At 30.8% G+C, this 23,754-nt stretch overlaps 2 protein-coding genes across 4 annotated transcripts in view; both read left to right on the top strand.

The window, feature by feature from the left end:
* LOC117922250 (mannosyl-oligosaccharide 1,2-alpha-mannosidase MNS1-like) overlaps positions 1-23,754 on the top strand; it is a 54,189-nt gene that overhangs the window by 19,388 nt on the left and 11,047 nt on the right. The window lies entirely within an intron of this gene.
* Positions 16,996-22,403, top strand: LOC117922249 (receptor-like protein EIX1). 3 transcript variants are annotated; one of them, XM_034840310.1, is made up of 4 exons: positions 16,997-18,581; positions 18,792-18,936; positions 19,704-20,387; positions 20,603-22,403. In XM_034840310.1, exons 1-4 carry the CDS (start codon positions 17,955-17,957, stop codon positions 22,297-22,299), a joined length of 3,153 nt encoding a protein of 1,050 aa, XP_034696201.1. In that variant the 5' UTR covers positions 16,997-17,954; the 3' UTR covers positions 22,300-22,403. The 3 variants fall into 3 exon arrangements, with proteins under 3 accessions (XP_034696200.1, XP_034696201.1, XP_034696199.1); XM_034840309.1 differs by having other exon boundaries at positions 16,996-18,861; XM_034840308.1 differs by having other exon boundaries at positions 16,997-18,936.

Genomic DNA, 23,754 nt, shown 5'->3' with positions numbered 1-23,754 from the left:
GTAACTTAAAATATCACCGAAGTTGGATTACTCATTGCATAATCTTGCCAAAAAATACAATCACTACATAACTTTGAACAAAAGTTCAAAAAGAAAAAAAAAAATCTAAATATTGGTGGAAATGCACAACTATTATTTACCAACTATGAACTCAAAATTTAAAAGGTAGAAATATCCAACAAATTAAAGAGATCAATTGGCTCTCCCTTTTGTTAGTAGATCTACACAATGGTTTGATGAATCCAATAGAACAACCTTATAAATCTAAAACAATACCAAAAATTTGGTGCAACCAACTGTCAGACTTTCACGAAACTCTCCCTTTCTTATTTACCTAGAACTAGGACTCCTGTAGAATCTCTATCAATTGGAAGTTTGGATTCTTAAATCTTAATCAAATTATTTGGTCTCCTAACAAATAGAAAGTTATTCCACTTACCACTTAAGTGAAATATTATAGTCTTAACCCAACTTCCTTATAGTTTTGATCAAATTATTAGCTTAATAGAGCAAATTTTTAAGAATCAAATTTAAAAATATTTAATTCATAATCAAATACTAATTCTAAAATCATTCAATCTTGTAGAGGGCTAGATGTAATGACTCAACAACTTGGATGAAATATAAAAGAATTGATAATCATTAATTCAAACTCTCTTGTAACTTACGATAGTATTTTTTAGGTGGAGTTAGTGAAATTGATTAAGTAGCTTTTTATAAATTAAGATAGAAGAATATGTTAATTAATATATAACTAATTTAAAGGTAATTTATAGAAGGATTATTAATTGTCAATCAAGTTTAACATTAAATGAATTACTTAATTGCTATAACTCTCACATTATCTAGGTAATTAGGTGATTAGAATTGGTTATATATATATATATATATATATATAATAAAATGGTTGTTGATCCATAATTGGATTAGTTCATTCTTAATTCATTATCTCATATCATTTCTTGCAATTGGGTAAGAAAAAGATTTTGTATAAGAGGACAAGACCACATGACTCTAAAAGTAACTAAACTTTAAAGCAAAAACTTTATCAAAAGGAAAGTTTAAAGCAAGCACTTTATTAGAAGAAAAGTATCCTGGACTTGGAATAATTATGCTTTATGTTAAGAAAAGAGAGGTTGTCACCATCTTCCCTCAGACTATCCTATCTGGCCATCACACTATCTGGGTAATTGTATATATTCTTTAATAAGATGGTTGTTGAATTCATCAGTTGATTAGCTCATTCTTATTTTATTATCTAATGAGAGCTAAGTGCCTAGAAGGAAAGGATGTTAAAGAGGTACCAATGTCGTTATTGGGGAATTTGTACAAGCTATGCTCAATGTTTCCTTGAAGAAGAATCTTCTTTGTATTCCAGTCCTTAATAAGAAATAAAGTAGGATGAAATTCCAAAAATAAATTGTTGTTAGTGCAAAATTTAGAAACACTGATAAGATTTGTAGCAAGATGAGGAATGCTTCATAACTAAAAGGACTTGTGAGGAGCTTGAAATGGCTTGGAGCCAACATGTGAGATGGATAATTTCTTGCCATTTCCAACTATGACTTTGTAATTGTCATGGTATGGATGAGTGTTTATGAGAGTGTTATCACTTAGGGAGAGATGGTGTGTCGCCCTAGGGTTTAGGGTTTTAGGGTATAGGGTTTAAGAATTTAGTGTTTAGGGTTTTAGGGTTTAGGGTTTAGGGTTTCGGTTTAGGATTGATGGTTTAGGGTTTAGGGTTTTACAATTTAGGGTTTAAGGGTTTAGAAGTTAGGGTTTAGGGTTTCAGGGTTTAGAGTTTATGGTTTAGGGTTTAGGGTTTCAGATTTTAGGTTTAGGGTTTAGGGTATAGGGTTTTAGGGTTTAGGGTTTAGGGTTTAGGGTTTCAAGGTTTAGGGTATTCTTAAGCCCATTCTTGGATAGCAGCTAGGGCTGGTATTTAGAGACAACAGAAGACCATTTTGGAGAGAGATCGTGCGGAGTGAAAAGAAAGGAGAAAAGAGGCAGAGAAGAGAAGAAAACAAGGCATGTTTTTCTAGCTATTTTCAAGGCTCAAGGGCGGTTGATCCATTTGTGAAGTTCAATGTTATATACTTTGTAGCACAATTATACTTACTTACACCACAAAACTTTGTAGCATGGTATATACTTCATAAAAAAATTAGGGTCTATTTAACAACGTATTTGAAAACAATTCTACGTTCTTAAAAATAATTGATAATTATTTTTAGAAACAAAATTTTGTTGTGAAAATTATTTTTATTAACTTATTTTTCATCGAAGTATTGGACACTTACGTACAATGTAAAAATTTTCGTTTCATCTTTTTAATCAATGCTCACAACATTGTACAAAAACAACTAAAAATACGTTAAATGTATTCTAAAAGCATACCCCGAGAAGATGCTTGATGTGAGACTTGTTTAAAGGAGTCATTGTATAGTAGGCAATGCCATCTTTTTTAACCAACAGTTACACCCGATTTACATAAATTTGATTCTTTAATGGTCCTTAAATTCATGGGCAATGGAGGAAGCATTAGGCCCACAATCTAAAACTCCAGTTTCCTTTTTCGTTTTCCTGTGTTTTCTTATCCACCAAACAAAAAAAAACTCAATAAGCAAATATGACCCTTCAGAACATAAGCAAATAAAATTGCATAGCATAAATGGGGAGTTGAACTGTTTAGTTAAAGTCTTTGTCTGCCATGGATTCGGAGAGATGATTAGCTTTATATTTGCAAAGTCTTTGTTTTATTTTCAATATACTTTTACAAATTTACTTTAACAACTATTTTTCTTTTTATTTTTACAATATATTAATCAAGTTTCACATTAATAAGTAATAAAAACTAACTTTTGTTAATGTTTGATGCAAAAAATTGAGATTTGAGTTTTGGATTTCGACAATTTAGGAAAAGTCCTCGTTTTTTTTTCTTTTTTTTATTTGTCTTTGCATCCCTTGGAATTTATTTTTAATATCTTTTGTAATTAGCTTTTTTCAATTAATTTTTGACTTCGTAATTTAATCAAATTGTCCAAAGCTTAGCAATTTTGATAATATAAATTAAAAATAAATTAGAAATAAACATTAATTTTTTTTATATTTTGGGTGGTGACTTTTTTATTTATGAAATTATTATTATTTAGTGTATATATTTGTATAAGATAAACTAAATGAATAGTGCAACAGTAAGTTGATAAAAAAAAAAAAACAGTTTGAGTTATGATATGCCAAATAAATAAAGTAAAAGAAATGCATGCAAATTATTCCTATTTCCATCACATTAGATGAATCATTTATTTTGAATTTCGACCCATTGAAGACTTCTTGTGGGGAAAGTGGTATTGACTTGTTGGAAGTCATCAAGATATAATATTATAGGGCTCTTGTGAGGAAATATTTTAGTCCTCTACCGTCCTTTTCAAGCAACTTGGTTCATGACCTACAACTCATCAAGATGAAGAAATATGTTTCGTGGCCCCATAATTCATCTGTCTCCTTTTCAAGCACTTGACGTTTAAGTGCTCAAGTCTTTTTCTATTTGGCTAAAAATTAAACATGATTTTGACTTGACATGGTGACAAGCGTAGACCAAAAATTTTAGGAAGGTAGGAGAGAGAAATATTTACGAGTCTATTTGATGCTATTGGAAGTTCGATTTTGTATATATTTTAAAATAATTTCAAAAATTGTTGTTAGGGATGTAGTGGGGCTTTTAATATGATTTATTATTGTTGATTTTTACATTTATAGGATAATATTATAGGGTTTTTTTCATGCAAATTATAAAGAAAATATCTTAGGTATCTCTAATAATTAGATAATTAATTCCTTATATTAAATATTTCAATATAATCAAGAAAATATGAGAAGACATTTTAGCAGATAAGAAAGAATCATTTTTCTAGGTATAATTAATTTGGACTTTAGGATTTAAGAGTTATAGGATTATAATCTTTTTAAATAATAGTAAAAGTCCGCTTTTATCTTTGTTAAGTTTGTGAATGTAGGCTTTAGGGCAAACTACATAACTCGTGTTTACATGTTTTACGTGCTTTACGTATTTTTTGTTTTTGTTTTTTTATTATTTTATTTTTCTTATTATTTTTTATTATGGTTTTAATTTATAACTTCTTTTATTTTGTTTCAAAATTTGCTAAAATATTTAATTCTTTAGGAAAGAAAATCAACTTTATTGCAAATTGAAAAGGAAAAATGAAGGCTTGAATGAGCATATGCTTCGAACTTGTTTATGATAAGTTATATATATATATATATATATATATATATATATATATATATATATACTTTGTAAAAGCTATTAAATGTTAGTTATCAAAATTACATCATATATAAATGTATAATTCAGTTGGTTGGAAATTAATTAATCCAAATCAATTGATTCATTGAAGCACAACCAAATCATATATACTTTGTAAAAGCACCATATGGATTAGGTAATTTTTAAATTTTTTTTCTAACACATCCATGTGAAGAAATGAATTGCTAGTGTAAAATTCTTTTTACCAAAATAAATTTATTTTCAATAAAAATTAAAATATATAAAATATCTATTATTTACAAATACTCATCAAAGTCCTACAAAATTTAAAATGCAATTGACACTTTCAAATGTTTCTTAAAATAAAGGGGAAAAAAAGCTTAGAACTATTATTACAAAAATACAATTTTTAAGAAATTTCATATATTATGGAGTGGTTTGTTAAAATTTGTTGACATGAACTGAAATTTTAGTTTCTAAGTCTTTATTTTTGTATTTTTTTTTTGAGTCACGGGCAATTACAAGGCCCCAATCTAGATGACCCAAACATAGAGTCAAAGTCAAGCTAATGCAAAATTTTCTTGATAAGGTAGTAGGACATGGTAGAAAATTGAAGAAAAATGGCTACCTTGGTGGACACGATGGCTACTGTCAGCCCCTTAGCCACTTGACTCAAATAGGGAGGAAAAGGCTCATGGGGGCCTTGCACCCATGAGAACCTAGACAGTGAAGCAAGGAGGGTCTAGAGGGTTGGTGGTTCAAACCCCTAGAAGATAAGTGAGAAGGCAGAAGTTAAGTCTGACAAGCACCGCGCGCGCACCACGGGCGAGCCAGACGCGCACCGCGGCCGAGCCAGACACGCACCGCGCGCGCACCAAGGGCGAGCCAGGCGCGCACCGCGGACGAGCCAGACGCGCACCGCGCGCGCACCAAGGGCGAGCCAGGCGCGCACCGCGAGCGAGCCAGACGCGCACCGCGCGCGCACCAAGGGCGAGCCAGACGCACACCGCGGCCGAGCCAGACGCGCACCGCGCGCGCACCAAGGGCGAGCCAGGCGCGCACCAGACACTTGTGGGCTACGAAGTGGGTGCAGATGGGGGGGGTCGAGGGTTAATATTGGAAATTATTTTATTTATTAAATAATTCCATTATGTCTCCTCAGACATTTTGATGTCTCCTGGAGAAACTTTGAAAACGGCCCGTATTGCTCTTTAAGGGGGGGGGGGGGGGGGTAGGTGACTCAAGGGGGCGCCGAGGGGGGATCTTGAGCGCACCAAGGGGGCACCATGGCATGGCCTTGGGCGTGCCTAGGACACACGGAAGGCACTCGAGCGCACACCCACATGGGCTCAACGACATGTGAGGGTGCACCCCGTGGCCGCAACGGCACGGGGCCAGGTGCAGCCTACCTCCTCCCCGCGCAGGCACGAGGGCGCCTAGGCCTTGTGCGGTGAGCCAGCTGAGCAAGCCATGGGCGCAACACCATGGTCTAGTGGGGCAGCAGCTGACTCGCATCATGACATGCCGACTCACAGCACAGGGGCGCAATGCCCTGTGCACCAAGACGGGATCAGCCATGGGCGCAATGCCATGGCTCGTTGCATTGAAGCACCAGACCTGGTCAAGCTGGTCCGCGCATGCTGCCTAGTTCAAAGAGCCTTGATCAAGGCACGTTGATGAAGCACTCGGTCACAAGCAGCACCTTTGGGGGAAGGCAGCAGCTTGTTAGGAGGACTCACCAGCAGCTGAGGAGATGAGCTCAAGACAAGGTAGCTGGTCAGCTAGTCAGTGGCAGCTAGCTGGAGCAGCAGAGGACCAGGTCAGCAAGCAGCAGTGGGCTGAGTTGCTGAAGGCTTAATGCATGGAGGTGGTCCACGAGCAGGCCACGACCTGGAGGGTGGGTGGTTGTGCAAGGCGGTTCAGGGCGGTTCCTGCCAGTTGCATAACCACCCAAATTGGCTCCAAGCTTGAATTTTGAAATTTAACTGCAGCAGTGTCTTTTTTAAAAGGGCACCTGCATCCTTGAGATGGGCAGAGAGAGGGAAGGAGAGAATTGTGTGTTGGGTTCTCTGAAAGCTTAGGGGTGTAAGCTTGCTCTCTGACTCAGGGAGAACAATTTTGTATTCTTGTAGTTGAGAATTAATACAAGTTGGGAAGGTTCCCGTATCTCTGTTGTTCCTGGTTTTGGTTTCTTTGCTGTGCCTGGTTCCTTATTTGCTTGCTTGGTGTTGCTTTGGCTTTCGAAGTGTGTTGGGAAGGAAGGTTGGCTAAGGAAGGTCCTTAGCACCGCACATCCAAGGTGAAAAATTTAGGACAAAATCGAGGGTGTGACAGCTACCTTGGTGACACGGCATAAACCTTAAATAAATGAATGAAGAAAATAATATCCTTAAATTTCCCTTGACATGACATGACTAAAATGTCTTTAAAAAGTGGCCACAATCTTCATTTCTTATGGATGTGGAATTCAATGAAAGGAAATATGGAAAATTCTTCATTGTCATAAATTTTCTACCTTCCTGTAGAAGCAAGTTATGTTTGGTCCATGAAAATTCAATAAAATGATATCTAGTCCTTGTCGGGGGACTTGGTCTCTTGGGTTTAGAAGAAAAAAAGTCTTTTATATACATAGACTCAATTTATTTAGTTATATTTATTTTGAGGAAATTTAATATTTGTAGAGTTTGTATTTGAGTAAATTACCCTTTTAAGTTTGATCAAGAGTAGGACTTTATAGATATGAGGTTTTATATATTATTTTAAGATAGAAGGAAAAAGTGAGCAAGGAGTGAATAGAGATAATCAAAAGGTGTATGAGTTTTGAGTAAAGAAAGGTCGAGAGAGTTTGAAGTGTGTAAAGTTTATTAATAAATTTGATATTTCTTTCCCATGGATGTAGGCGATTATCTTGAACTAGGTAAATATTGTCTTTTTTTTTTTTCACTTTTTTTTTTCTTATTATATTTAGGTGTTTCAATTTTTCCAACAAATACTTGTTATGTCATCGGAAGCTTTGATAGCACTTATTGGGCCAACAACAACTTCAACGTAGATGTGTTAAAGAAAAAATATAAAAATAAAGAAAAAGTATTTTTCATTGAAGTATTGGACACTTACGTACAATGTAAAAATTTCATTTCCTCTTTTTAATCAATGCTCGCAACATTGTACAAAAACAACTAAATATACGTTAAATGTATTCTAAAAGCATACCCCGAGAAGATGCTTGATGTGAAACTTGTTTAAAGGAGTCATTGTATAGTAGGCAATGCCATCTTTTTTAACCAACAGTTACACCCGATTTACATAAATTTGATTCTTTAATGGTCCTTAAATTCATGGGCAATGGAGGAAGCATTAGGCCCACAATCTAAAACTCCAATTTCTCTTTTTCGTTTTCCTGTGTTTTCTTATCCACCAAACAAAAAAAAAACTCAATAAGCAAATATGACCCTTCAGAACATAAGCAAATAAAATTGCATAACATAAATGGGGAGTTGAACTGTTTAGTTAAAGTCTTTGTCTGCCATAGATTCAGAGAGATGATTAGCTTTATATTTGCAAAGATCATAGAGAACCCAGGGGTTTCAAGAATTTAGATGAAGTAGGAGTACTGTAGAGAGAGTTTGTTTTATTTTCAATATACTTTTACAAATTTACTTTGACAACTATTTTTCTTTTTATTTTTACAATATATTAATCAAGTTTCACATTAATAAGTAATAAAAACTAACTTTTGTTAATGTTTGATGCAAAAAATTGAGATTTGAGTTTTGGATTTCGACAATTTAGGAAAAGTCCTCGTTTTTTTTTTTTTTTTTTTTTTATTTGTCTTTGCATCCCTTGGAATTTATTTTTAATATTTTTTGTAATTAGCTTTTTTCAATAAATTTTGACTTTGTAATTTAATCAAATTGTCCAAAGCTTAGGAATTTTGATAATATAAATTAAAAATAAATTAGAAATAAACATTAATTTTTTTATATTTTGGGTGGTGACTTTTTTATTTATGAAATTATTATTATTTAGTGTATATATTTGTATAAGATAAACTAAATGAATAGTGCAACAGTAAGTTGATAAAAATAAAAAATAAAAATAGTTTGAGTTATGATATGCCAAATAAATAAAGTAAAAGAAATGCATGCAAATTATTCCTATTTCCATCACATTAGATGAATCATTTATTTTGAATTTCGACCCATTGAAGACTTCTTGTGGGGAAAGTGGTATTGACTTGTTGGAAGTCATCAAGATATAATATTATAGGGCTCTTGTGAGGAATATTTTAGTCCTCTACCGTCCTTTTCAAGCAACTTGGTTCATGACCTACAACTCATCAAGATGAAGAAATATGTTCCGTGGCCCCATAATTCATCTGTCTCCATTAAAACTTGACGTTTAAGTGAAGATAGTGGCTCAAGTCTTTTTCTATTTGGCTAAAAATTAAACATGATTTTGACTTGACATGGTGACAAGTGTAGACCAAAAATTTTAGGAAGGTAGGAGAGAGAAATATTTATGAGTCTGTTTGATGCTATTGGAAGTTCAATTTTGTATATATTTTAAAATAATTTCAAAAATTACTGTTAGGGATGTAGTAAGGCTTTTAATATGATTTATTATTGTTGATTTTTACATTTATAGGATAATATTATAGGGTTTTTTTCATGCAAATTATAAAGAAAATATCTTAGGTATCTCTAATAATTAGATAATTAATTCCTTATATTAAATATTTCAATATAATTAAGAAAATATGAGAAGACATTTTAGCAAATAAGAAAGAATCATTTTTCTAGGTATAATTAATTTGGACTTTAGGATTTAAGAGTTATAGGATTATAAGCTTTTTAAATAATAGTAAAAGTCCGCTTTTATCTTTGTTAAGTTTGTGAATGTAGGCTTTAGGGCAAACTACCTAACTTGTGTTTTACATGTTTTACGTGTTTTTTTTTTGTTTTTTTATTATTTTATTTTTCTTATTATTTTTTATTGTGGTTTTAATTTATAACTTCTTTTATTTTGTTTCAAAATTTTCTAAAATATTTAATTCTTTAGGAAAGAAAATCAACTTTATTGCAAATTGAAAAGGAAAAATGAAGGCTTGACTGAGCATATGCTTCGAACTTGTTTATAATAAGTTATATATATATATATATATACTTTGTAAAAGCTATTAAATGTTAGTTATCAAAATTACATCATATATAAATGTATAATTCAGTTGGTTGGAAATTAATTAATCCAAATCAATTGATTCATTGAAGCACAACCAAATCATATATACTTTGTAAAAGCACCATATGGATTAGGTAATTTAAATTTTTTTTTCTAACACATCCATGTGAAGAAATGAATTGCTAGTGTAAAATTCTTTTACCAAAATAAATTTATTTTCAATAAAATTAAAATATATAAAATATCTATTATTTACAAATACTTATCAAAGTCCTACAAATTTAAAATGCAATTGACACTTTCAAATGTTTCTTAAAATAAAGGGGAAAAAAGCTTAGAACTATTATTACAAAAATACAATTTTTAAGAAATTTCATATATTATGGAGTGGTTTGTTAAAATTTGTTGACATGAACTGAAATTTTAGTTTCTAAGTCTTTATTTTTGTATTTTTTTTTTTTTTGAGTCATGGGCAATTACAAGGCCCCAATCTAGATGACCCAAACATAGAGTCAAAGTCAAGCTAATGCAAAATTTTCTTGATAAGGTAGTAGGACATGGTAGAAAATTGAAGAAAAAATGGCTACCTTGGTGGACACGATGGCTACCTTGGTAGACACGACATAAACCTTAAATAAATGAATGAAGAAAATAATATCCTTAAATTTCCCTTGACATGACATGACTAAAATGTCTTTAAAAAGTGGCCACAATCTTCATTTCTTATGGATGTGGAATTCAATGAAAGGAAATATGGAAAATTCTTCATTGTCATAAATTTTCTACCTTCCTGTAGAAGCAAGTTATGTTTGGTCCATGAAAATTCAATAAAATGATATCTAGTCCTTGTCGGGGGACTTGGTCTCTTGGGTTTAGAAGAAAAAAAGTCTTTTATATATATAGACTCACTTATTTAGTTATATTTATTTTGAGGAATTTAATATTTGTAGAGTTTGTATTTGAGTAAATTACCCTTTTAAGTTTGATCAAGATTAGGACTTTATAGATATGAGGTTTTATATATTATTTTAAGATAGAAGGAAAAAGTGAGCAAGGAGTGAATAGAGATAATCAAAAGGTGTATGAGTTTTGAGTAAAGAAAGGCCGAGAGAATTTGAAGTGTGTAAAGTTTATTAATAAATTTGATATTTCTTTCCCATGGATGTAGGCGATTATCTTGAACTAGGTAAATATTTTGTCTTTTTTTTTATTTCACTTTTTTTCTTATTGTATTTAGGTGTTTCAATTTTTCCAACAAATACTTGTTATGTCATCGGAAGCTTTGATAGCACTTATTGGGCAACAACAACTTCAATGTAGATGTGTTAAAGAAAAATATAAAATAAAGAAAAAGTATTTTCATTGAAGTATTGGACACTTACGTACAATGTAAAATTTCGTTTCTCTTTTTAATCAATGCTTGAACATTGTACAAAACAACTAAATATACGTTAAATGTATTCTAAAAGCATACCCGAGAAGATGCTTGATTGAGACTGTTAAGGAGTCATTGTATAGTAGGCAATGCCATATTTTTTAACCAACAGTTACACCTAATTTACATAAATTTGATTCTTTAATGGTCCTTAAATTCATGGGCAATGGAGGAAGCATTAGGCCCACAATCTAAAACTCCAGTTTCCTTTTTCGTTTTCCTGTGTTTTCTTATCCACCAAACAAAAAAAAAACTCAATAACTAAATATGACCCTTCAGAACATAAGCAAATAAAATTGCATAGCATAAATGGGGAGTTGAACTGTTTAGTTAAAGTCTTTGTCTGCCATAGATTCAGAGAGATGATTAGCTTTATATTTGCAAAGATCATAGAGAACCCAGGGGTTTCAAGAATTTAATGAAGTAGGAGTACTGTAGAGAGAGTTTGTTTTATTTTCAATATACTTTACAAATTACTTTGACAACTATTTTCTTTTTATTTTACAATATATTAATCAAGTTTCACATTAATAAGTAATAAAAACTAACTTTTGTTAATGTTTGATGCAAAAAATTGAGATTTGAGTTTTGGATTTCGACAATTTAGGAAAAGTCCTCGTTTTTTTTTCTTTTTTTATTTGTCTTTGCATCCCTCGGAATTTATTTTTACTATTTTTTGTAATTAGCTTTTTCAATAAATTTTTGACTTGTAATTTAATCAAATTGTCCAAAGCTTAGCAATTTTGATAATATAAATTAAAAATAAATTAGAAATAAACATTAATTTTTTTTTGTATTTTGGGTGGTGACTTTTTTATTTATGAAATTATTATTATTAGTGTATATATTTGTATAAGATAAACTAAATAATATGCAACAGTAAGTTGATAAAAAAAAAAAATAAAAACAGTTTGAGTTATGATATGCCAAATAAATAAAGTAAAAGAAATGCATGCAAATTATTCCTATTTCCATCACATTAGATGAATCATTTATTTTGAATTTCGACCCATTGAAGACTTCTTGTGGGGAAAGTGGTATTGACTTGTTGGAAGTCATCAAGATATAATATTATAGGGCTCTTGTGAGGAAATATTTTAGTCCTCTACCGTCCTTTTCAAGCAACTTGGTTCATGACCTACAACTCATCAAGATGAAGAAATATGTTCCGTGGCCCATAATTCATCTGTCACCATTAAAACTTGACGTTTAAGTGAAGACAGTGGCTCAAGTCTTTTTCTGTTTGGCTAAAAATTAAACATGATTTTGACTTGACATGGTGACAAGCGTAGACCAAAAATTTTAAGAAGGTAGGAGAGAGAAATATTTACGAGTTTGTTTGATGCTATTGGAAGTTCGATTTTGTATATATTTTAAAATAATTTCAAAAAATGCTGTTATGGATGTAGTGAGGCTTTTAATATGATTTATTATTGTGGATTTTTACATTTATAGTATAATATTATAGGGCTTTTTAATAAAAATATCTTAGGTATCTCTCAAAATTAGACAATTAATTCCTTATATTAAATATTCCAATATAATCAAGAAAATATGAGAAAACATTTTAGATAATAAGAAAAAAATATTTTTCTAGGTATAATTAATTTAGACTTTAGGATTTAAGAGTTATAGGATTATAATCTTTTTAAATAATAGTAAAAGTTCATTTTTATCTTTGTTAAGTTTGTGAATGTAGGCTTTAGGGCGAACTACATAACTCGTGTTTTACATGTTTTACGTGTTTTTTGTTTTTGTTTTTTTATTATTTTATTTTTCTTATTATTTTTTATTGTGGTTTTAATTTATAACTTCTTTTATTTCTTTTCAAAATTTTCTAAAATATTTAATTCTTTAGGAAAGAAAATCAACTTTATAGCAAATCGAAAAGGAAAAATGAAGGCTTGAATGAGCATATGCTTCCAACTTGTTTATAATAAGTTATATATATATATATAGTTAATTTATAAGATTTAAATAAAGAAATTATGAAGCTATTAAATGTTAGTTACCCAAATTACATTATATCTAAATGTATAATTCAGTTGGTTGGAAATTAATTAATCCAAAGCAATTGATTCATTGAAGTACAACTAAATCATATATACTTTGTAAAAGCATCATATGGATTAGGTAATTTTTAAATTTTTTTCTAGCACTTCCATGTGAGGAAATGAATTACTAGTGTAAAATTCCTTTTACCAAAATAAATTTATTTTCAATAAAAATTAAAATATATAAAATATCTATTATTTACAAATACTCATCAAAGTCCTGCAAAATTTAAAATGCAATTGACACTTTCAAATGTTTCTTAAAATAAAGGGGAAAAAAGCTTAGAACTATTATTACAAAAATACAATTTTTAAGAAATTTCATATATTATGGAGTGGTTTGTTAAAATTTGTTGACATGAGTTTCTAAGTCTTTAATTTTGTATTTTTTGAGTCACAGGCGATTACAAGGCCCCAATCCAGATGACCCAAACATAGAGTCAAAGTCATGCTAATGCAAAATTTTCTTGATAAGGTAGCAGGACATGACAGAAAATTGAAGAAAAAATGGTCACCTTGGTAGACACGGCATAAACCTTGAATAAATGAATGAAGAAAATAATATCCTTAAATTTACCTTGACATGACATGACATGACAAAAATGTCTTCATTTGTTATGGATGTGGAATTCAATGAAAGAAAATGTGGAAAATTCTTCATTGTCATAAATTTTCTACCTTCCTGTACAAGCAAGTTATGTTTGGTCCATGAAAATTCAATAAAATGATATCTACTCCTTTCGGGGGACTTGGTCTCTTGGGTTTAGAAGAAAAAAAGTCTTTTAATATATATAGACTCAATTTATTTAGTTATATTTATTTTGAGAAAATTTAATATTTGTAGAGTTTGTATTTGGGTAAAATACCCTTTTAAGCTTGATCAAGATTAGGACTTTATAGATATGTGGTTTTATATATTATTTTAAGATAGAAGCAAAAAGTGAGCAAGGAGTGAATAGAGATAGTCAAAAGGTGTATGAGTTTTGGGTAAAGAAAGGTCGAGAGAGTTTGACGTGTGTAAAGTTTATTAATTAATTTGATATTTCTTTTCCATGGATGTAGGCGATTATCTTGAACTAGGTAAATATTGTTTTTTTTTTTATTTCACTTTTTTTTCTTATTGTATTTAGGTGTTTCAATTTTCCTAACAAATATCTGTTATGTCATCAGAAGCTTTGATAGCACTTGTTGGGCCAACAACAACTTCAATGTAGATGTGTTAAAGAAAAAATATAAAAATAAAGCAAACCACACACAAAGGTTCGAACAACCATGTCTACCTTAATAGATGAGAAATAACATTCTACTATGTCATGTAAAAGAGTACAGAGAATAGAAATAGTATACAACTATTGGGTGTCAAAACATCTCAAGTTTCCCTCTGCTTTATTTCCCCACCTTGAACCATGAGTCATTTACTCCACCAAATATCTTTTACTCTTTCTCACATCTACACCCTAATGAGCCCTTATAACTCCACCAAGTATCTCTCACTCTTCCTCATATCTCTATCTACCACATATATTCCTTACCACTTTATATAAAATATTTCATAAATTCATATCATGTGATTATAATTAGATACCTTTTATAGAATAAGGAAAATTAGTTGTAATATCTCTACAAATATTATGTATCTCTAATAATTAGATAATTAATTCCTTATATTAAATATTCCAATCAAGAAAATATGAGAAGACATTTTAACGAATACGAAATAATCATTTTTCTTGGTATAATTAATTTAGACTTTAGGATTTAAGAGTTATAGGATTATAATCTTCTTAAACAATAGTAGAAGTTCTTTTTTTTATCTTCATTTGTGAATGTAGGCTTTAGGGCAAACTACATAAATTGTGTTTTATGTTTTTGTTTTCTTATTGTTTATTTTTCTTATTATTTTTCATTGTGATTTAAATTTGTAACTTTTTTATATTCTTCTCAAATATTTTATTCTTTAGGAAAAAATATCAACTTTATAGCAAATCGAAAAGGAAAAATGAAAAGGAAAAATGAAGACGTGAATGACTATATGCTTCCAACTTGTTTATAATAAGTTATATATATTTAATTTTATAAAATTTAAATAAAGAAATTATGAAGCTATTAAATGTTACTTACCCAAATTACCTTATATCTAAATGTATAATTCAGTTGGTTGGAAATTAATTAATCTAAAGCAATTGATTCATTGAAGCACTAGTTCATATACTTTGTAAAAGCACCAAATGGATTAGGTAATTTGAAAATTTTTTTCTAGCACTTCCATGTGAGGAAATGAATTGCTAGTGTAAAATTCTTTTTACCAAAAACAAATTATTTTCAACAAAAATTAAAATATATAAAATATCTATTATTTGCAAATATTCATCAAAGTCCCGTAAAATTTAAAATGCAATTGATAAGTCATAGACAATTATAGGGCCCTAATCTAGATGACCCAAACATGGAGTCAAAGTCAAGCTAATGCAAAATTTTCTTGATAAGGTAGCAAGATATGAAAGAAAATATATTAAAAATGATTGAAGAAAAAATGGCCACCTTGGTAGGCACGGCATAAACCTTGAATAAATGAATGAGGAAAATAATGTCCTTAAATTTCCCTTGACATGACATGACGAAAATGCCTTTAAAAAGTGGCCACAAGTTTTGGATTACTTTAAATAGTTGATTTGATTGATTGGATTGAATTAGTGCAAACCCAACTTTGATGGGCATGGTCATTCTATCCAAATAATAACCTTATGATAGAAATTTTCAAAATTTTAAGAGATTTTATTTATTTTGGGGTGGTATGCTAAAATTGCTTTTTGATGTGTTATTGATTATTTTATTTTTTTCCCTTAATTTTTTATAAGATTGTGAAACATTACTTATAAACTTATTGGTTTTACTTGTATACATATTGATAAGACAACATGAAGATTGTGATATTTTGAGGAAGGTTTTTCCATGACCCGATTCATAGAGCTAATGACTTTATCATTTATATGTGCATATTATTATTATTATTATTATTGACATCATGCAAAGTTAAAGTTTGGTTCAACATGATAGATTAAGTCTTTTTTTTTTTTTTTTTTTTAATTAAGAGCTAATAGATTAAGATGGCGTTTTTTTAGTTAAATATAAGTAGAACTTAATTTAGCTTAATTTTAAATACAACTTAAAAGTATTAAGTATTAATTTAATTATTTTTTTCACACTGTGAGTTAGGTCAAAGGGGTTAGAAGTATGAATCAATTAACTTTTTAAATTAAGTAAAAAGTTACATATTTTAGTTTTTTCTATTTAATTAAAAATATTGATAAATAAGTTAAAAGTTGGAAAAAAAATTAAAACAAATAGTTGAAGTTTGAAATTAAATTGCATTTTATATTAAGTTAAAAGAACAAACATCACTTAAATTTTTTTTCTTGGAAAAAACTTTTTAGAAAAATAGTTACAAATTCAACTTTTTTTACTTCATATACACAATTTGATCATAATCAAGTAGTAGTAATCAGTTTCCCACCGTTTTAAGCCCAAAATGGTTGGAAAAGGTCACCTGAATTGGAAAGCGAATTGGTCAGCAATTGAATCGGTTCAATCGGTTGGTCCAGTCTATTTTTTAAAATATTGCTAAAAAGAAAGAAAAGGAGTCTATCACTATCATCCACTTGGTTTCTAGTTGAATTATCTTCTATATATGTCTCTGCATCCGAAGGGATGACTACACCAGCAAAACAAATAAAAAAAAAAAATTGGTAAGATCCTACTCTACTAATAATGCCAAGTTATTTATAGTGTTTCTCACTATCTAATGCTTCAAGTTTTTTTTTTTTTTGTAGGTGATTTCTGTAGTTGGAATTTTTTTATCAATAGCAATCATCAAAGCATATTTAATAATTGTTGGGATGATTTCAATTATATTTTCTTTGACATGTATTCAAATATGTTGTTTACTTGGGAATTTTTAATCTTATTAAACAAATGACTAGTTAAATTAAATATGTTATTAATTGTCTAATGTCTTGTTTCCATTACTAATTGAATTTTGTCCCTATTTTTCTTGTTGTGTTGGAACTTAATTTTACTTGTTTCTATAGGTGTTCCTAGATGGAGAAAATTTCAATTCTCGGTTTCCTTGTAATCATTCTATGTTTAATAAAAAGAGAACTTACTTGTAAAGGTGAGACCATTTTGGGAAATTGCTTAAAAAATGATAGAGATGCTCTTACTCACTTCAAAAATGGTCTCAAAGGTTCTAACAACCAGCTTTCATCATGGAGAAGGCTTGATTGTTGTCAATGGGAGGGAATTGATTGTGAAAATAAAATAGGAGCTGTTATTTCAGTTGATCTTCACAACCCACATTCTCCCAATGAAGCATATGAGAATGAGACTTCTATGAACTTGAGTGGAGAGATTAGATCTTCATTGATAGAACTCAAATCCTTGAGATATTTATATTTGAGTGGGAACTTATTTGAGCATATTCCAATTCCTGAATTCTTTGGATAGTTAAAGAATTTAGAATATCTAAACCTATCAAATTGTGGGTTTAGTGGTACAATTCCTCCTAGCTTGGGAAACCTCTCTAATTTGAAATTTCTTGATCTTTCTAGCCATGAATCTTTTGATTTATTTGTTAATTTTGAATCCTATGATTTATATGTTAATGATCTTGAATGGATGACTAGTCTTGTTTTACTTTACCAATAATGCCAAGTTGTCTCTAGTGTTTTCCTTTGCCTAATGCTTCTAAGCTTCTCTTGTGGGTGATTTCTATAGTTTTGATAAGTAACAATCATCAGACCATGTTTGATATGGATATGTGTTCAAGTATGCCATCCATTGACATGTTTTAATCTTATTAAACTTATGATTGATTAAAATCTATGTGTTATTTAATATCCAATAACTTGAAGTTTTGATTACTTATCAAATTTCATCACTATTTTGATTCTTCTATCGGAACTTAATATTAATTACTTGTTTTTATAGGTGTTCTTAGATGGAGAAAATTTCAATTCTTGGTTTCCTTTTGGTGATTCTATGTTTAATAACAAGAGATCTTGCTTGCAAGGGTGAAACCCTTGAGGGAAATTGCTTAAGAGCTGATCGAGAAGCTCTTCTTGACTTCAAAAATGGTCTCAAAGATTCTTCTAACAACCGGCTTTCATCATGGATAGGAGGCAATTGTTGTCAATGGGAGGGAATTGGTTGTGAAAATAACACAGGAGTTGTTATTTCAATCAATCTTCATAACCCATATTATCCTGAAGAAGCATATGAAAATTGGAGCTCAATGAAATTAAGCGGTGAGATCCGACCTTCTTTGATAGAACTCAAATCTTTGAGATCTTTAGATTTGAGTGGCAACTCATTTGAGCATATCCCAATTCCTAAATTCTTCGGATCTTTGAAAAATTTACAATATCTAAACTTATCAAATTGTGGATTCAGAGGTGCAATTCCTCCAACCTTGGGAAACCTTTCTAATTTACAATTTCTTGATCTTTCTTCCAATGAATCTCCGTTTTTTGTTAAGGACCTTGAATGGATGACTAATCTTGTTTCCTTAAGGCATCTCAAGTTGAACTATGTCAACCTGTCAATGGTCGGATCTCACTGGATGGAGGTATTCAACAAGCTTTCATTTTTAACAGAGTTGCACCTAGAAGATTGTGGGCTCTCTGGTTCAATTTCATCTCTAAACTCTATCAATTTTACTTCACTGTCTGTCATAAGCATCAGTGGCAACTCTTTTCGGTCAAAGTTCCCAATATGGCTTCTAAACCTTAGCAGCCTTGTATACATTGATGTAAGCTTTAATCAGTTATATGGGCAGATTTCACCTGGCCTTGGGGAACTACCTAACTTGCAGCACTTGGATCTATTTGGGAATGAATATCTCACAGGTAGTTGCTCTCAACTGTTAAGCGGAAGCTGGAAGAAGATAGAATTTCTGAATTTGGCATACAATAATTTTTTTGGTACGTTTTTGGCTTAGAAAAATTATTATTGCTTATTGATTTTGATACATCAAAATAATGTAGTGGTTCTACAGTTTAACACTTGTTTTTAAAAAATATTTTGCATTAAATTATTCTGACTTTCCAATAATCTCTTACTTTTATCATTAGACCATCAAAGCAAGTTCAATTATCTTCTCACCACTCATTAAATTATTTTCTCATAAACTCTCTTTCTTTCTTTTTTTTTTTTTTGAAAATTATTTTAAATTAAATTATTTTAACTCTTGATTATGCATGATTTGTCATAAATTCATTGTACAATTGACCAATAAAGGGAACTTTTTAGGGCTTTTGATGTATTTGAAAGATTACACTACAAAATCTAGGTTTTGGTTGTAAACAAATTTTAAAATAGTTTTCTAAAATCATTTTTTGAGTTTTTTATAATAGTTTTACAAATATTATAATGTATTTTGTTTCTTGTAAACCTTTTTAAAATATTTTTTCAAAATCAAAATTTGAGTTTTTTTATAATAATTTTTAATAATATTATATTATATTTTGAAACAAAATTTTGTTTGGAAACTTTAATTTCTAAAAACAATATTCTCAATTTATTCCATGTAGACACTTGTTTCTAAAAATATTTTAAATAATCTTTTCTCCGTTCATTTGATCATGCATTAAGAAGGCAAAGTTTCTTACCTTTCTCGTGAACTTTCTTATTTTTCATAAAACAATTTATTAAAAACAAATCATTTTAATACTCTTGATGATGATTGCAGGTACAATTCCAACCTCCATCGGAAATTTTTGCAACTTACAACATTTGGATTTGGGTGCCAATACCTTGACAGGAAGTTTCTTTGAGTTTCTCGAAGAGATCAAAAACTGCAGTTCTGAAGGTCCTTTACCAGAACTGGGGTATTTGGACTTGTCTTGGAATCAATTAGTGGGCAGATTGCCAGAACGGTTGAGTCAGCTAGAAAAACTTACATATCTGGATCTATCCGAGAACAAGCTTCAAGGCCCTATCCCTGCTTCTTTTGGGACATTCAAAAATCTGAATGAGATACGGCTTGGATGGAATGAACTGAATGGGAGTCTCCCAGTTAGTTTTGGACAACTTTCTGAATTGGTTGTATTGGAAGTTCATGACAATCGCTTGACTGGAATTCTTTCTGAAGAACATTTTTCAAAGTTCAATAAGTTGGAGACTCTATGGATGGATGGAAATTCAGATCTCGTTTTGAATGTTAGTTCCACCTGGGTCCCCCCATTCCAAATCACTGATCTGAGTATGGCTTCATGCAATTTAGGCCCTTCATTCCCGACTTGGATTAGGTCTCAAAAGGAGGTCTCCTTTCTGGATTTGTCAAATGCTAGCATCTCAGGTTCCATACCCAAGTGGTTTTGGAATATTTCTTTCAATCTGGAGGGCATAATTCTTTCTCACAATCGGTTACAAGGTCAGCTACCAAATTCATTAAAATTTTCTTCTGGTAATCGTGTATATATTGATTCCATGTAAACACTTGTTTTAAAAAAATATTTTAAATTATCTTTTCTCCACTCATTTGATTTATTATACATTTTCTGAAAATTCATTTCTCTTGAAATTTCTTATTTTTCATAAAATAAATAAATAAATGAAATTATTTTAATACTCTTAATACCTTGACAGGAATTCTTTCTGAAGAACATTTTTCAAAGTTGAGTAAGTTGAAGACTATGTGGATGGATGGAAATTCAGGTCTCGTTTTGAATGCTAGTTCCACCTGGGTCCCCCCATTCCAAATCACTGATCTGAGTATGGCTTCATGCAATTTAGGCCCTTCATTCCCGACTTGGCTTAGGTCTCAAAAGGAGCTCTCCTTTCTAGATTTGTCAAATGCTAGCATCTCAGGTTTCATACCCAAGTGGTTTTGGAATATTTCTTTCAATCTGCAGTACTTAAATCTTTCTCACAATCAGTTACAAGGTCAGCTACCAAATTCATTAAAATTTCGTTCTGGTGACGGTGATGGTGCATATATTTTCAGTTACAACCTCTTTAAGGGACCTATTCCTTTTTCAATCAAAGGGCTCTATTTACTAGATCTCTCCCACAATAAATTTTCTGGCCCTATCCCACTGAGCAGAGGTGAATCTATGTTAGACTTGAATTACCTTTTCCTTTCGAAAAATCAAATAACAGGGACCATCCCAGATTCCATAGGACACATCACCTCTCTTCAAGTCATTGATTTTTCAAGGAATAATTTGATTGGAAGCATTCCTTATACCATCAATAATTGCTCTAGCCTAATTGTTCTAGACCTTGGAAATAACAATTTATCTGGGATGATACCAAAGTCGTTGGGCCAGTTACAATGGCTCGAATCACTGCACCTGAATGACAACAAGCTTTCAGGCGAGCTCCCCTCATCTTTCCAAAATTTATCAAGATTGGAACTCCTTGATCTCAGTTATAACCAATTATCGGGTAAGGTTCCTTCATGGATTGGAACTGCTTTCATAAATCTTGTAATACTCAACTTGAGGTCAAATGTATTTTTTGGAAGACTTCCCTCCCAACTTTCAAATTTAAGCTCCCTGCATGTCTTAGACCTTGCACAAAACAATTTGATGGGTGAAATTCCAGTCACTTTGGTTGAGCTTAAAGCCATGGTTCCAGAGTATAACAAGAATACATATCATTTTTATGACAATGTGATCAGCTCTAGGTATGAAGAACGATTAGTGGTGATTATGAAAGGCCAACGTCTTGAATACACCAGGACTCTTTCTCTTGTTGTAGGCATAGACCTATCCGACAATAATTTAAGTGGAGAGTTTCCCCAAGAAATAACAAAATTGTTTGGTTTGCTGGTTTTGAACTTGTCCGGGAATCACATCAATGGCCAAATTCCTGAAAGCATTTCAATGTTGCACCAGTTATTATCTCTTGATTTGTCAAGGAATAAGCTTTACGGCAGCATTCCTTCAAGCATGGTTTCATTAACATTCTTGAGTTATTTGAATCTATCGAATAATAATTTCTCTGGTAAGATCCCCTTTATAGGGCAAATGACAACCTTTGATGAGTCAGCCTTTGTTGGAAACCCTAATCTTTGTGGAGCTCCATTGGTCACAAAATGCCAAGATGAAGATCTAGATAAAAAGTATAGTGCTAGTGAGGACAAAAATGATGGTGGCTATATTGATCAATGGTTTTACTTGAGTGTTGGCTTGGGATTTGCGATGGGTATTTTAGTTCCATATTTTGTTTTGGCAACAAGGAAATCTTGGTGTGAGACCTACTTTGATTTTGTGGATAAAATTGTCAAATGGTTGTTGAGAGGAAGAGCAACCTATGCCAAAGATCACCTGCGAAGGTAATAAATTTTGTTTGTAGATCTTTATATGCTCTATGTATAATTACAAACTTTGAAAGTGAATTTCATTATAGTTGCAATAAAAAGCAAGATTTCTCTTTTAATTTATTTAAAGAGAAATTTCTTGATATAAAAAGGACCTTTATTAAGATCAATAGTGATTCTCAAAGGTTATAGCTTGTTTAACTACTAAAAAAAGAGTACGTTATCCCTTTGTGGATAAAATTTATAGTAGCCCTTAAAAAATATTAAAAATGAATAGAAGAAATTTCCAATTTCAAATTTTCAACTTCTCTTTGAAAATATAATTATTAGTTATGTTTCCACTACCTTATTAAATTTGAGTACGATATGATGATCGACCAATGTAAGATATTTTAATTATTTGTCCCAACTATATTTCTTTATTAACCTAAATCTATGACCTTTTTCTCCATTTTTGGTGTCTACAGAATTCTAGTTAATTTTGATAAAAAGTGGCTAAAATTTATAATTGGGAAAAAAAAAGTAGTATGGTTTTTTTTTTCAATCAAATTAAGCAGATCATAACTTTTTGAATGGTGAAAAACAAGAAGAAAATATGTGTGTTTTTATACAACATACCCACATTTTACATCACTTTTGAGCTAACTTATTTAATCTAATCCATTCCCTGAGCTTCTTGAGGATGGGAATGCTTTAGATTATATGTAGGCCTTGTTTGGATAGTATTTTCCTTCTACCCAAAATTGAATGCATAACCCATAATCCTTAGTACAATAAAACTTTTATTAAATTGAAGAGTCTTAAAATCTTAATTTCCTGTAAGTATTTAACTTAATTTTATCCATATTCTACATTATATGTATTTTTTGCTCAATTAAAATGACTTGTATTCACCAAAACATGAATATTTAAACAAATCAGCTCCACCCATGTATCAAATTGAAACTAATTGGTCATAGAAGTTTTAGTTAACAAACATCATTCTACCATATGAATGCAACAAATGATAACAATAGCCAAAAGCAAGAGACAATGTAACCCCATTTTGGATTGTGTCACATATCTTCACATAAATATAAATGATAAATTTTATTAAAATTTGAACATCATCTCTATTTATTGATTTTTTCCAAAATTTTTGTCTAACCTAAATGGAAAAAAATCAAGACCGGTTCCAAACCTAGTTGGTTCCACCAGTTTACCAATTGTCAAGATCGTATCCAAACCGAGTAGAGCCAACTAATTTGATTAGCTGGTCACATTTTTAAAACATTGGTGTATGGAATTTGTTTGTTGGTTGCTTGTGATATAAAAAATTTAGGGATCAAAGAATTCTCATCCCACAAGATGTCATTCTCTTGCATGAATTAAGAGCACAACAAAGATTCAATTCATGCAATTTTTTTTGAACTGATCCTACACTCTAAAAAGGACTAAAAAACACCCAAAATAAACTTTCAAAGTAGTGTCAAAG

The sequence above is a fragment of the Vitis riparia genome, chromosome 9, assembly GCF_004353265.1.
Source record: "Vitis riparia cultivar Riparia Gloire de Montpellier isolate 1030 chromosome 9, EGFV_Vit.rip_1.0, whole genome shotgun sequence".
NCBI lineage: Eukaryota > Viridiplantae > Streptophyta > Magnoliopsida > Vitales > Vitaceae > Vitis > Vitis riparia.
The sequence above is the reverse complement of the archived record's forward strand: the minus strand, read 5'-3'. Positions and strand labels throughout refer to the sequence as shown.